This window comes from Cervus canadensis, chromosome 4, assembly GCF_019320065.1.
Source record: "Cervus canadensis isolate Bull #8, Minnesota chromosome 4, ASM1932006v1, whole genome shotgun sequence".
NCBI classification, from domain to species: domain Eukaryota; kingdom Metazoa; phylum Chordata; class Mammalia; order Artiodactyla; family Cervidae; genus Cervus; species Cervus canadensis.
In genome coordinates, this window is record NC_057389.1 from 40,191,863 (window position 1) to 40,207,119 (window position 15,257).

The 15,257-nt window shown below is 43.4% G+C and overlaps 1 protein-coding gene across 3 annotated transcripts in view; it reads right to left on the reverse strand.

The window, feature by feature from the left end:
• Positions 1-1,408: 1,408 nt before the first annotated feature.
• The window catches only part of CYFIP2 (cytoplasmic FMR1 interacting protein 2), a 134,742-nt gene continuing 120,893 nt past the window's right edge, over positions 1,409-15,257 (reverse strand). For all 3 annotated transcript variants that reach the window (XM_043464855.1, XM_043464854.1, XM_043464856.1), the window contains 3 exons: positions 8,922-9,160; positions 7,034-7,181; positions 1,409-4,605 (listed from right to left, as the gene is read on the reverse strand). In XM_043464855.1, the coding sequence (XP_043320790.1) occupies positions 4,438-4,605; positions 7,034-7,181; positions 8,922-9,160 (555 nt within the window). In that variant the 3' untranslated portion in view covers positions 1,409-4,437. The remainder of the gene's footprint in view (positions 4,606-7,033; positions 7,182-8,921; positions 9,161-15,257) is intronic.

The window sequence follows — 15,257 nt, forward strand, 5'->3', positions numbered from 1 at the left end:
ACCTACTGCATGGAAGAAGATATTTGCAAATCATATAACTAACAAGGGGTTAACATTCAATGTATATAAACAGTTCTTATGATTCTACATCAACAAAATAAATTACCTGACTGAAAAAATGGGCAGAAGAACTATACAGACATTTTCTCAGAGAGGACACACAGATGGCCAACAGGCACATGAAAAGATGCTCACTATTGACAATAGTCAGGGAAATGCAAATCAAACCTACAATGGGATATCACCTCACACTTGCCAGGATGGTTGTCAACAAAAAGAACACAAACTACATGTCAGCAAGGATGTGAAAAGAAACCCTCTTACACTTTTGGTAGGAACATAAATTGTTGCAGCCACTATGAAAAACAATATGCAGCTTACTTAAACTAAAAATATGCTTACCATATGATCCACCAATCCACTCCTGGGCACATATCCAGAAAAGACAAAAATTCTAATTCAAAAAGATACAGGCACCCAAGGTTCATAACAGCACTACCTATAATAGCAAGACATGAAAGCAATGTAAATGTCCATTAACATGAAAGGTGTGTGTGCGTGTATATGTATATATACATAATATTCCACAATGGAATATTACTCAACCATTAAAAGAACAAAATAATGCAATATGGATGCAATATTGGATGCAAACAAAATAATGCAATATGGATGCAATAATGCAGCAACAAGGATGGACCAAGTTATTATCATACTAAGTGAAGTGAGACAAACTATCATATGATATCACTTATAAGTGAAATCTAAAAAATGATACAAATGAACTTATTTACAAAACAAAAATAGACTTACAGACACAGAAAGCAAACTTACGGTTATCAAAGAGGAAAGGTAGGGAGGGATAAATTAGGAGTTTGGGATTAACAGATACACACTATTACTAATATATATATAAAACTTAAAAATAACAAAGGCCTAGGTGTATAGCACAGGGAATTATATTCAATATCTTAAAATCTATAATGGAAAAGATCCTGAATAAGAGTAGCTATATATATAACTGAATCACTTTACCTGAAACTAACACAACACTGTAAATCAACCACACTCCAATTAAGAAAATAAAACCTACCCCAAACCCCAAACAAACAGAAACAACAAACAAATAAAAAACAGCACTAGGAATCTAGGCTGTAGAATTATACTGTCAGACGAAGAAAGCCCAAGGCTCAGGAACTATCTCCAATATCAAGCCCAGAGTGTTTACAAAGATATAATTCCCCCAATAAGAAAGCAAAACAAGCCATTAGTTCAGGGTGCAGCATCTTTATATTCTTTATGTTCCTCCATTCTCTTTCAGTTTGTCTCCTTAGTCACCAGTTTTCCCATGGTCTTCCACAGATTAACTAGGACTAGAATATGAACCAGAATCAAGACAAGACACTCATTTCACGAGTTTGGAAGCAGTTTTAATGGAGATGGAAATGTTTATCAACTCAACACAGGTACCCCAAAATACAAAGCAAAATATCATCTTCAGCTGCATAGCAAATATGATTTAAGAATTTAACATCATTATTTGATCACAAGCGTAAATATAAGTCACCATAAATAAATGTAAATTCATTGTACAAAAATCCCCGACAACTCTTAATACAAATATGGTACATTTGACAGTTTCTGAAACAGAATTTTTTTAAACCTTTTAAAACCTAAGATTTTATTTTTCTTGGTTCTTAGATACACAAAAAATCAAAAGAGGGGCAGTAACACCAGGAAGGAAAGAATATTAAACCCGTTCTGTATTTGTAAATCAATGCTGCTGGTGAGCCAGGGAAATGAAACATCTCTCCTAAAGGTGAAGACCTCAATTTACTGAGATAAAATCTCTTGAGGACAATGGGATTCTACCCAAAAGGTCAAAGTCAGGGCTATGATAGGATGGGAGGGGCAGGCTGTTGAAATAGCAATCTCATCAAAAGGGTGATCCAAATCTCCACAAGGCAATAGTCAAGGATTTAGAATGATCTCCAGGACTTAATAGACAGTCAAGTAGCTGAGAAAGCAAGCCAGCTACTGTACCCAGACAGGACTGAAGACTCAGAAGACTCTGGACCTTAGAAATTTTATGCGGGTTTTGAAGGTGAGTTTTACCATGTAGTTCCCCCATGTGGTGTAACCCCTCACTTTTGCCTTTGGGACACATGTATAATCTTCAAGAAGGAAAAAAAAAAAAAAAGAGAGAGAGAGAGAGAGAAATACTATTCCTATGAGAATGGGAAGTGGCAGCTCCAAACAGGAGGATCTGACAACTTGTACCCTGACTCACTTTCCTTCCCTACAATTATTTTCTTTCATGCCTCAGAGGGAGCTCAAAGCCCAAGGTTAGCAGTGAAGGGGGCCTCTACAGCAGTGGTCCTCAGACTCTGATGTGTAACAGAACAATTCAGCTTGTGGCAAGTGCAGATTTCTCAATTCTGCTCCCAGAGATGCAGGATTGGTGGGTTTGAGGTAGGCCCAGGAATCTGCATCAAATGTGCTAATCTCAGAAGTCCTGATGGAGGTGGCCTTTGCACCACACTTGGCAAGCCCCACCTCTGTCCTCCCTGGTAAGCATGAGTGGGTGACACAAACCTCTTGCTATGGACACTTCTTTGCTCTTGCCTGGGGATGAAATGGGCCATCTGGTTAATGGGAACAATTTCCATTCATCTGCCCTGAGTAAGGTGATCATTATCGGTTTGTTTTCTCTCTTTGCCTTCCTGGGCAAGGGAAGAAATACCAAATTGTCTCATTTTATATGTTCTTACAAGCTCAGACTCACAGGTTCCCTTTGATGATAACGTGTTCTGTAAGGAGACATTCATTTCCCAAAGGCTTCTGTCCTTCTAAACAGCTTCCCCATGCTCAGCAAGAGATTCTGCAAGGAATTTTGATTCATTCTGGGAAATGGAAGTAGGCATGGTTGGATGGCATTGCTGACTCAATGGACATGAGTTTGAGCAAACTCTGGGAGATGATGAAGAACAGGGAAGCCCAGTGTGCTGCAGTCCATGGGGTCGCAAATAGTCGGACACAACTGAGCAACTGAATAACAACAATGTCCCTGTGAGATATGACCCATATCTCAGAATCTAAGTTAAGGAACATCAAAGAATAGAAGCCAAAGGTCAAATGTCTCCAGAATCTTTCAGCCTCTTGGACAATAAAAGTCCCGATTCACTAGAACAGGGTTCTTCTTTGGGTGTATTTTAGTATTAAAGGGGCTTCCCAGGTGGTGCTAGTGGTAAAGAATCTGCCTGCCAGTGCAGGAGATGCAAGAGACGTGGGTTTGATCCCTGGGTCGGTTGGTATTAAAAGCTCATTGATAAGTATTATTTACACTCCTTACCTCCTTGACCCCAACGTGTTTCTGGATTCTGTTAAAATAACCCTTTAATATTTTCTTTCTTGTGAGGGTTTTTCTTGATGAGAGATTCTGTGCCAAGAAGTGGCCCCTAATTTGGTTGCTGGCTAATGCTGTGGGCAGTGCATGTCTGGCCAGTAGTCCAGTGTTCACTCTCTCTGTGATTTGGTGCTAAGTATTTGTTCAATGAATAAAGGAGTCTCTCACCATCAACCTGATGAAGTGTTCTAACAGCTTTCTGTTTTGGACTATGGAATTCCTGGCTGTGTTCATATATACTGCTTCTACACAGCAGGCCTGACCATCTTCCTACCCCAATTCCACTCACTCATTCCAGCTGTGAACGCATTTCTGAGTTCTCCCTAGGAGTGCCCTGAGAGGGGAGTCAGAATGTGGTTTTAAGAGTCCACAGAAGGCCAAAGGCAACATCTCAACACCATCTGCCATGGTACTGATACCAGAGACCTCGTCTCCCATTCACCACGGCTCTCAGTGCCTGGTCCAGGAGTACACTTGGTGGTTGAATCCCTGGCATCTGGAGCAGGACAAGATGACACCGTGGGAAGTGGGGGAAGGGAGCCAGAGGAGGTGAAGATGCTTGGAAGTGGAAGCATGCCCATCAAGCCAGGCTGACATCTTGGGGAATGGCCACACTCTTTTCTCCGTCTCTAAGACTTCAGTCCTGGGGTTGCGTGTGGGCACTGCGCAGGAGGTCACCATCAGGGGAGGAGGTGTTGGGTAGCAACCACAGATGTGGGGACCATGAGATGGAGAAAGGGTGAAACTAGGGCTCTTAACACAGCTGAGGGGAAAAAGAGAAGAAAGCAAGTACTGCCCTGTTTCTTTTCTTCTTTTTTTTTTCATTTACACTATGGAAAAACCACCATGGAGATGTCATGGGAGAGCATGCAGAGGCCCAGCCCTCGGGAGGTGCAGATGTGTTTGGGGAGGTTCTTGTGTGCTTCCAGGTCCATCTCACACATTGTCCAGTCGGACCCTGTTGCAGGCTGGCCGTGGCTTTCTCTCTCCTGCCTCTTCTCCTCCAGTTAGAGGTTTGCAGGACCTTCCGCCTAGCAGGTGGTGGCCAGAGACTGGTGGATGGGTGGCTGGAAGCAGCGCACATGCTCCACGGTGGAACTGTCTGTCTCCACAGACTTCATGTACTTGTTCAGGATGGCAAAAACCTCATTGTTCAAGATCTGGTATTTCCTGATCCTGTCTGCCATCTTCTTCAGGGGCTGGAGAAGGACAGGGGCATGTAGGTTAGAAGTGGGAGGAGTGGGGTAGAGAGATCGAGAGCAAGGGAAGAATATAGTTGAGGGTGGGTTCCAGAGTCCTGATGCTTCTATGGTAATGCCACTCTCTTGCTTAAAGGCCTCCTATGGGAGCCCAGAGCTTGATAATGAAGTGTGAACTTGACCATAAAACCCTTTACATGAGTTTCAACACTTACCACAAAGCTGCAGTAATTAAAACAGTGTGGTGCTAACATGAAGACAGACATATGGGCCAATGGATTAGACAACCCAGAAATAAAGCCTTTCACATACGGTCAAATGATTCCTGATAAGGGTGCCCGCAACATTCAATGGAGAAAGAATGGTCTTTTCAACAAATGGTGCTGGAAGACTGGCACACAGAAGAAAGAAGTTGGATTCTTAATTTACACCATACACAAAACATAAGCTCAAAATAGATTAAAGACCTAAACATAAGAGCAAAAACTATAAAACCTTTAGAAGAAAACATAGACGAAAAGCTTTATAACATTGAGTCTGGCAACGACTTATTGGAATATGGCACCAAAGCACAGATAATAAATAATAAATTGGAATTCATCAAAATTAAAAAAGCATTTGCATCAAAGGATACTATTAACAGTGAAAAGGTGACTCAAAGAATGAAAGAGAACATTTTCAAATCTTGTATATGATTAGAGATTAATATTCAGAATATGGAAAGGACTCGTGCAATTAAATAACAGCAAACAAACAAACAAACAAAAAACCAACCAGCCCAATTAAAAAGTGAGCAAAATATTTGAGCAGACATTTCTCCAAAGAAGGATAAACAAAGAGCCAATAAGCACACAAAAAGATGGTAATATCACTAATCGTTAAGGAAACATGAATCAAAACCACAATGAGATACCACTTCATACACATTGAGGTGGCTAGTTCCAAAAATATACAGAAAATAACAAGTGCTGAGAGGATATTAAGAAACTAGGACTCTTATGCATTGCTGGTGGGAAAGTAAAATGATGCTGTCCCTGTGGAAAACAGTATGGTGGGCCTCAAAAATTAACGACAGAATTACCACATGATCCATCAATTCCAGTGTTAGGTATATACCACAAAGCAATGAAAGTAAGGTCTGGAACAGTTATCTGGACACTCATGACACAGCAGCATTATTCACAACAGCCAAAACGTGAGAGCAACTCAAGTGTCCATCAACTGACCAATGGATAAACAAAATGCCATGTACACATACAATGGAATACAATTTAAAGGAAGATGATTCTGACACATGCTATTAATACAACACGGTACACCTTGAACACATTATGCTGAGTTCAAGAATTCCACTTATATGAAGTACCTAGAGCAGTCAAATTCATAGAGAGAGAAAGTGAAGGGTTACCAGAGGTTGGAGGGAGGCAGAATGACCAATTAGTGTTAACCAAGCACAGAGTTTCATTTGGGGAAGATAAAAAGTTCTGGAGACGGAGTGTAATAAATAATAAATTGGAATCCATCAAAATTAAAAATGCATCAAAGGACACTATCAACAGAGTGAAGAGGCGACTCAAAGAATGAAAGAAAACACTTTTCAAATCATGTATATGATCAGGGATTAATATCCAGAAAGAACTCCTGCAATTAAATAACAGCAAGAAAAAAGAAAATAGGGGGATAGTTGCACAAAGTGAGTGTATTTAATGCAGTAAACAGTTCAAAATGATAAAACTCTACTGAACTGAACACTTAAAAACAGTTAAAATAGAAAAATCTTAGGTTACATATATTCTACTTCAATGAAAACTGTCACCTTTATGAAATGGCGCCTGCCTTTTTTCCCTCTTGGCTGGTCCTGGAGACCCAGCCTTTGTTCCAGCCATCCGTCTTCACACCTCTGTGCCTTTACTCTAGCCGGCCCCTTTGTCTAGAACATCTCCCCCAGTCTGCACCCTGTTTCCTGCCTGCCTCTTTGCCGCTGGTCATTCAGGCTTTGCCCAAGCATCGCCTCTATGGGGAGCCTTCTGAGGCCCCTCCCCAGCCCCTCAGCCTGGTTTAGCTGGCCCTTCCTCATGCTCCCAAGCAGCCCTGCTTACCCCACCACAGCATTCATCCCATCCCCATGTCTGCACAACAGTGTCTGTGCAGATGATGAAGCACATGAGCAGACTCTGACTGGCACAGGGAAGGTGTGTTTCAGCTCTGGAGGCTGGCCCTGCCCTGCAGGGTGACCTGATTCATCCTGGTGGCTCACAAGTGAGTGACTCATGGCTTCCAACGAGAAGGTTGCCAGCTGCTGAGTGTCCCCGCACCTACCTGTGGTGTGGGGAGTTGGCCTCCACAAGGAGCTCACCCTCCTTGGCAGATGAAAGCCTGCTTGTCAGGCCTGGCCCCCTCTCCCAGGCCCCAGCCACGAGCTGCTTACCACATTCTTAATGATTTCATCTTTCCCGTCCTGCCTCTGTACTTTGAGCAGGTGGTAACAGAAGTCAAACAGGTCGAAGCGACGCTGCTGGCCCAGCAGGACGATGATGGAGCAGCCAGCCCAATTCAAGCCGTCTCCGAAACACTGCCTGGGAGCGGGAGAGGAAGCAGCTGGAGTGAGAGGTGGGGAGGGTGGGGGGAGGACCCCTCATCTTGGACCATCTCTGGGCCAATTCTCTTAATCTGTAAAATGGGTACAAGAGAAGTTGCGAGTATGGATTCACTTGTTCCCAGGACTGAGGTTATAACATAAGCCCTTCTAACCACAAAGAGGTGTCAGTCTGTCACCCCACTGACGTAAGAAAAATCAGCTTTGAAGAAGACAAATTTGCAAGAAAAAAAAAAATCCAACCAGCCTTTGAGATTTATTCAACCAATCAGAATTCTGAAGAGATGCTGTCTTGGCTCTGGACAACAATCAGAGGAAACCTGTGAGGTGAAGGGCCATTTTGAACCAGACCAACTGGCCAGTGTAGGCTGAGAAGTCAGGGATGGGTGGGGGGCATAGTGGGCCATGAGCAGATGCTGCTGATGTGGGGGGTTGCCAGTCCTCTCAGGTCTGGTAAAGCTAAGCCTTCACACCCACAACTCTCAATAGCAATGCAGGCGATTTGGGAGGCCGTGGGGCATCTCTCGGCTGAATCTCTCATCCTTCATCAGCAGCCGAATCTCACTGCAAAGGTTCCGGGCTTCCCCACTGCTGTTGCTGAAAGTGCAGCCTCTCTGAAAAAGAGCCTTCCCTTCCCACTCCCCCAGGGGGACCTCTGTGGCCCCATGCGCCTTTCCTCCCGAGCTCCTGGCTCCGGGGGACAGGCCTGGTCCACTCTCTTCACACTCTGCTCTTGCTCTGTAGCTGGGCATGTGATGGGAGAATGGGGCTCTGCTTCTGTCTTTTCTGAGGACAGGACTGGGTCCCTCTCAAGGCCCCCCTCTCCCTGTTTTTCAGGAGCAGAGGCCTCATGACCAAGGTGGGGCCCAGCTGCTGCCGGTGGAGCCTTTCTCTGTTCTATGAGCCCCGGGGTTCTGTGGGGGAGATGGCAGTGTGCAGTGAGGTCTTGATGCCGAGCCCTCACCTGGGCTTCCTCCTGCCCCTTCCATCAGCCCACCTTCCAGTCTCGGGAAGACAGAACCTTAGAGGTCCGAGGCCTTGATGTGCACACACCCCATCTCTGCCTCCAACCACCTGGAGCTTTTTCTGGGAGGTCTCCTTTTCCCCTCTAAGAGCTGCATCCTGAGCAATGTTCCAGCTCAGCTGTAGTCTGTGAATTAAATTCCAATAATCCTCTTGTCCAATACTTTGTCCACCTGATGCAAAGAACTGACTCATTGGAAAAGACCCTGATGCTGGGAAAGAATGAAGGCAGGAGGAGAAGGGGATGACAGAGGATGAGATGGTTGGATGGTGTCACCGACTTGATGGACATGAGTTTGAGCAGCCTCCGGGAGTTGGTGAAGGAGAGGGAAGCCTGGTGTGCTACAGTCCATGGGGTCACAAAGTCAGACTTAACTGAATCCTCTTGTCTCCTCTTGGGAATCTGTTGTCCTTCCTGTCCTTGCTGCCAAGTGGCCTCATTCAATCCACCTTACGTCTATACTTTCATCTCCTCTAGGCTCTGTGAATCCCCCACACCAGGAACTATCTCTACTTTTGCTTGGCACTGGATTACGTTCAGCACCTAGCACTCTGACCAACATAAAGCATGTGCTCAGTAAACTGCTGCTGGACCATCCCACCCCTGCCCTCCTTTCTGACTGAGCTCTGGCTGTACGGTGGCTCTTAGGAGGATGAACAGGTTGAGGGGTGACCCCATCTTCCCGGGGCTACTCACTCAGCTGTGAACTCGTTGGTTCCCACGGGGATGCAGTAGACGAACTGCATGGCACTCCAGAGCCGGTGGAATTCCACGCACTCGTCGACATGCATGACTCCGTTGGTGGGCGGTGGGCCCCGCCAGACAGGGTCCTGCAGGTAGCTCCGGATGCGGGTCAGGATGACCTCGAACATGGACAGCCCACAGCATAGTCGCTCCTTGGTCAGCAGGTCACCCTCCCGAGCGATGGCGATTTGCTGGGAACAGGAGAGTACACAGACCTTCCCGTCACATCTCAGACCCCATTTTCCACCTCTCACCCAAGATTCCCAAACTCTGAAGCTGGCAGCATCTGTAATTTGTTCACCAGAACTGATGTCTTGCCCAAAGCAGGCAAGGTAGTTTATAAACCTTAGTTCAACTGCAGGGAAGTCTTTGGGTAAGTAAAATCTAGGAGCCATCGATAGAGGAATAGTTTAAAAATGTTTAAGTCTACCTATGTGATACAAGTAGATCTACAAAGAGTCAGGTAAGGTGGTCTGTGGTGTTGGAGAAGACTCTTGCGAGTCCCTTGGACTGCAAGGAGATCAAACGTCAATCCTAAAGGAAATCAATTCTGAATATTCATTGGAAGGACTGATGCTGAAACTGAACTCCAATACTTTGGCCACCTGATGATAAAAACTGACTCCTTGGGAGAGACCCTGATGCTGGGAAAGATTGAAGGCAGGAGGAGAAGGGGACGGCAGAGGATGAGATGGTTGGATGGCATCACCAACTTGATGGACGAGTTTGAACAAGCTCTGGGAGTTGGTGATGGTCAGGGAAGCCTGGTGTGCTGCAGTCCATGGGGTCACAAAGAGTCAGACACGACTGAGCGGCTGAACTGAACTGAACAAAGAGTCAGACATGACTGAGTGACTGAACGACAGCAACCTACCTGAATGCTAGGGAGCCTCTGAAAAGACTTAGATGATACAACTGCTAGTATTATTGTTACTACTGAACTATTGCTACCACTAGTGAACACTCACTGTGTGTGTAATACACCAGGCCCTGTTCTATGCATTTGCTAAGTACTGACTTTGTTTACTTCTCACATAAACCCCATGCAGTAGATGTCATTATTATCCCCATTTTATTGAAGAAGAATCTGAGGTTCAGAGAGGCAGTCAGTGAGTGGAAAAGCTGGGATTTGAATCCCAGTAGTCTCAGAGAAGGCAATGGCACCCTACTCCAGTACTGTTGCCTGGAGAATCCCCTGGATGGAGGAGGCTGGTCGGCTGCAGTCCATGGGGTCGCTAAGAGTCAGACTCGACTGAGCGACTTCACTTTCACGCACTGGAGAAGGAAATGGCAACCCACTCCAGTGTTCTTGCCTGGAGAATCCCAGGGATGGAGGAGCCTGGTGGGCTGCCGCCTATGGGGTTGCACAGAGTCGGACATGACTGAAGCGACTTAGCAGCAGCAGCAGTCTAGATATGCAGATTAAATGGTTAAGTGAACAGAGCAAGTTGCAGAAAAGGGCATACACTAGAATCCTATTAAAAGACATCAATAACACAATCCCACAGACACACAGAACTCTGTGTGTGGGGGTTGTATGAAAGTGTAAAACATTCTAGGATTACCATCAGTTGTGAGAACAGATGGGCTTGGTGGGGTATTCACTTTTTACCACAAATACTCCGTACAGTTGAATGTGCTACAATGAGCATATGCTACTCTTAAAAATTTACCACTGATTTTACAGAATTATTTCCTCCAGTTAGAAGTCCTCTCACCACTGTCAACAATCTCTACTAAGAATTTAAACTGGCTGATCATTTGGTTTCTAGTTATTGCATTTCTAATAATCAGCAGGCTAAACTAGCACATCAAAACACATTACCATCTGTAGGAGGGAAAAATATCTGGGAGTAGAGATCCCAAAACCAAATGCAAAGATGATAGATATTAACATCTAAGGTCAAAATAAGATCTCCAGATCTAGGGACAAAGCTAAAAAGCGCTGGCTTCTGAGACTGAGAGGTCCCTAGGGCACTCCTGGGATCAGCTCCCCAGAGAGTTCAGTACTCCCAGTACAGCTCCCACCCTCTAGCCCAGAGAAAGAGGGCAGCCTCAATTAAACTAATCCATGAAGGGAAATAAGTCAGAAAACACCAATGCTGGAGCCTGTTAGGAATGTGGGTCAGGAGTGTAGCTGTCATGACAACTACAAACTGAAAAGTCTCAGACAAAACTGTGAATTGGGGAAGAAGAATTTGACAACCTGTGTTTCAAACAGGAGGGAGGGGGAACCCTGATTCACGGTGACTCATCTTGGTTCCAGGGGCAGAGAAAGAACACTCCAGAGCAGACAGCTGCCACAGTTCTCCAGAAATAACTCTTTTAAAAACCCCGACCCCCATGCTTGACTCTGCCCTCACCAGGCAATGCTCTGAGGTGGAGCCTAGACCCTGGAAGGGCTCCTGCTTTAGAAAGAGAGCGCGTGGTTCAGCAAAGATGCTCTGTAAGGAAAGAACCCACACTTGTTCTTGAGCCATGGATATTCTCCTTCAGAAGCCAACAGAGAGCGCTCTGGTTTACCAGATAATCTCCTGTGCATTTAGTTAATCTGAATCAGTCCTCAGGGCCTGACAATTGCGGGAGGATCTAAAGAATTAGCAACAGGGCTTATATTGGGTTGGCCAAAAAGTTCTTGTGGTTAATGACTATGTCGTTCAAAACAGTTCTTGGTGAAAATGAAAAATGTGTTTTATTTTTACTTAAAATCGAATGATTTTTTTGGCCAACCCAATAAATCTGCAGACAGGCTTTGAACTCTGGTGACCCCGAACTACAGCCAATCAAAAGGCCTTGACTGAAATGGTCAGGGGCTTTGTCCCTTTCCTGGAAAAGAGTTTACCTTTACGGGTCCTCCTATGATCTATAAAAGTAAAAAAGTGGAAAAAAAAGTGAAAGTGAAGAAAAAGAAAGTGAAAAAAAGCTGTAAAAATGTTATTAAAAAAATTACAAAAAAAAAAAACCTCCCATGAATCCCATCACCCAGAGACAAACTTTCTTAAGATAACTTATGTATGATTTGTGTGTATGTATCTGATTATATATAGGTATCTATTTTAACAAAATTTGCATCATACTATCTATATTGTCTTTTTCTCAAGATATTAGTACTATAAAACACCATTTCCTTCAATATCTTCAGTAACATGGTTTTTTAATGGCTAAATAAAATAGCCATTGATATACTTCATTTATTTAGTCCTACTCTTAAAAAATTTTTTTAAATTTAAATTTATTTATTTTTAATTGGAGGATAATTGCTTTGCAATATTGTGTTGGTTTGTGCCATATATCAACATGAATCAGCCATAGGTATACATATGTCCCCTCCCTCTTGAGCTTCCTTCTAGTCCTACTCTTGTTGGTTATTTTAAATTGTTCACAAGTTTTCAACATTATAGACAGATCATATAAGTAAATATTCTTATTGCATGCATGCTCAGTTGCTCAGTTGTGTCCAACTCTTCGCGACCCCATGGACTGTAGCTTGCCAAGCTCCTCTGTCCATGGAATTCTCCAGGCAAGCATACTGGAGAGGTTGCCATTTCCTTCCCCAGGGGATCTTCCTGACCCAGGGATCAAACCTGTGTCTTTTGCGTCTCCTGCAATGGCAGGGGGATTCTTTACCACTGTGCCACCTGGGAAGCCCTGTTTTCCTTATATATATATACACACTTAGATACACTTTTTGAGCTTATCTCTGGTTATTTTCTTAGGCTAAAATCCTATAACTATTCAAAGAATACAAGTAGTTTTAAAAGGCTTTTGCTACCTAGTAACAAACTAGTCCCAAGAAAAGCTGAACCGCTGTGCATCTATCTGTGCCAAATCTGATACTTCATTATCATGAAAAGTTCTTAACAAACTTGGGAGATGAATAGCTGTACCCCACTCTTTCACATTTCATTGATTACTGTAAGGCAGAATGCTTTTTCTTACGCTTGTTTCTTGTATTTGTTGCTTCTTTTGTATTTTTTAGGTTTTGAGTTTTCTTTCTTGCCCTTGTTTCTTTTGATATGATTTTTCTTTCTGTTCTGAAAAAGTGCATTATAGATTATTATCACATATACCACCAATGTGTGACTGTGTTTTTAATATATACTATGTGTGTATGTGTGTGTTTAACATAAATTTCAGCCGATTCTTTTCAGTTCCACTCAGTGGGGAATTTTTTTCTCTCTCTCTGCCATTCTTTTCTGTTAATTAAGGGTATAGCGAAAGCATCTGTGAAATCATGTGGAAATAGATTTTTGTATGGAGTACTTTGATTACATTTAGGATATTTTGGAGAAGATTAATATCCCATGCCCACTCTTTCCTTTCTGTTTTTTGTAAGTTTTTCCTTATTTGTTTGTCATAATGATTGTGAAAGGCAGCTCAGCTATTTGCCCATTTTACAGATGGGAAAACAAAGATCAAAGATATTAAATTCTAGCACTATATTATACAACAGTTCAGGGATAAAGCTGGGAAGAATAGTCCTTCAACTCCCTGACATAACATTCTTTTCATGATAGCACTGGGTAAAAAACCAGGTCACCTCAGTTTTTCCTAGAAACAAATACAAGCAATGTAGCACAGTTGAACCCTTCCGACATTAAATATGTAGCAGAATTTCCCTATCACTGACCTAGAAGTTTTGTGAGTTCCCTGAACCCTAGCAAGCTTGGAAGTTAATATTTAACATTTTTTTCTTTTTTCTACAGGAGGACTAAGTTTTGGACTATTCCTTAAGGACTGGGAGACTTATACAACTGGCATTTCCTCTCCGGCAGAATGTCTAGGCTTTTGTTTGTTAAATATCAGCATTTGACAAATTGAGATTTCCACCAGTCCCAGGGAAATAGTGTTCACCAGAACAGGGAAGGAATTCACATACTTCTAAGTGGAAACACATGCCAAAGCCTGGGTGCGAGAGGCCAGATTCTTGTAGGATGACACCAACCCTGGAGCAGACACATTTATATGTCGCTGGCTTGGGGGATTTCTCCCTAAAAGGCAATCTTTAGAGGATCTTCTGTGTTCAGCTCCGGAAAGCCAAAAAAGAAAATGTTCATATTTCATGGTATCTAAATTCTCTCGGTAGTGACTAAAGAACCCAAATGCCACTAAATGTTTAGTCACTGTTTTTGTAGGAGGTGGGTGGCCCACAGGGGGTCTGGCTCTGTCTAGCTCATGAGCTTGACACCTGGGCAGATGGGGCTCCGCCCTGGGTTCTAACACTTGCCATGGTTTTTGAGAGAAGAGACTGCCTTTTGCTCTCTGAGGAGGATAAAGCTTTCTGACCCATAAGCTTTTGTGACAGGACAGAGGACCTTAGGGATGTAAGTCCAAGAGTGGATCTGAATCCTAAACCTTTGAAATAGTCGGTTTTGTTCAACAAAACAAGCCATCATGGTATGTCTCACTACAGTGCCCTGTTTTCTCTTCTTCCTGAATACCCCTGCCCCCTGCCCCCTACCCTTAAAAGCCTGATTCAACTTGAATCAACTTGAAAAGAGACAATATATGCTTCCTGTTACCTCCCTTTCTCCCGGTGTCTTTTTCCCAACTACCTGCATGGTCTGTGAGTTCTCTGAAGGCAGGGGTCCTCCTCTTTCACTCATCTCCATATATAGATACAGGTTTATAAAAATGAGTTTTAACTACAGAATTAACACCTGAGCTCATTCACCTTTGAAAATGTGAGAACATTACAGATAAAGCTGTGTTTGATCTCCCTATCCATCTCTGTCTCTTTCATCTCTCTTCACAAGTTGCCACCGTTATGAACTGGGCACTTTCATGTCCTAGGAAAAGTTTTACTTTATGTGGTTTTTTGGTATGTGTTTAAAAAAATCCACATAGCATCAAACTCCATGACCTGTTGTGCAACTTCCTTTATTCACCTAACCGTGTGTTTATGATCTGTCCACATTGATGTATCTAGATCTGACTTTCCCTTTTCATTATGATTTGGTAGGTATTCATCGCTTAAATGATTTTACCCCATTTTATTTAGTCAACATGCTACTGATTGATATTTAGGTTGTTTCCAGTTTTTGCTTTAACAAACAATGCTGTGGTAAACATCTTGTGTTCCTGTAATTTTTTTTTTTTCTTCTTTAGCCAAGATAGGGCTTCCCTGGTGAATCAGGTGGTAAAGAGTCCACCTGCAACGTGGGAGACCTGGGTTTGATCTCTGGGTTGGGAAGATCCCTGGAGGAGGGCATGGCAACCCATTCCAGTATTCTTGCCTAGAGAATCCCCATGGACAGGGGTGGGCTACAGTTCGCGGGGTTGCAGAGT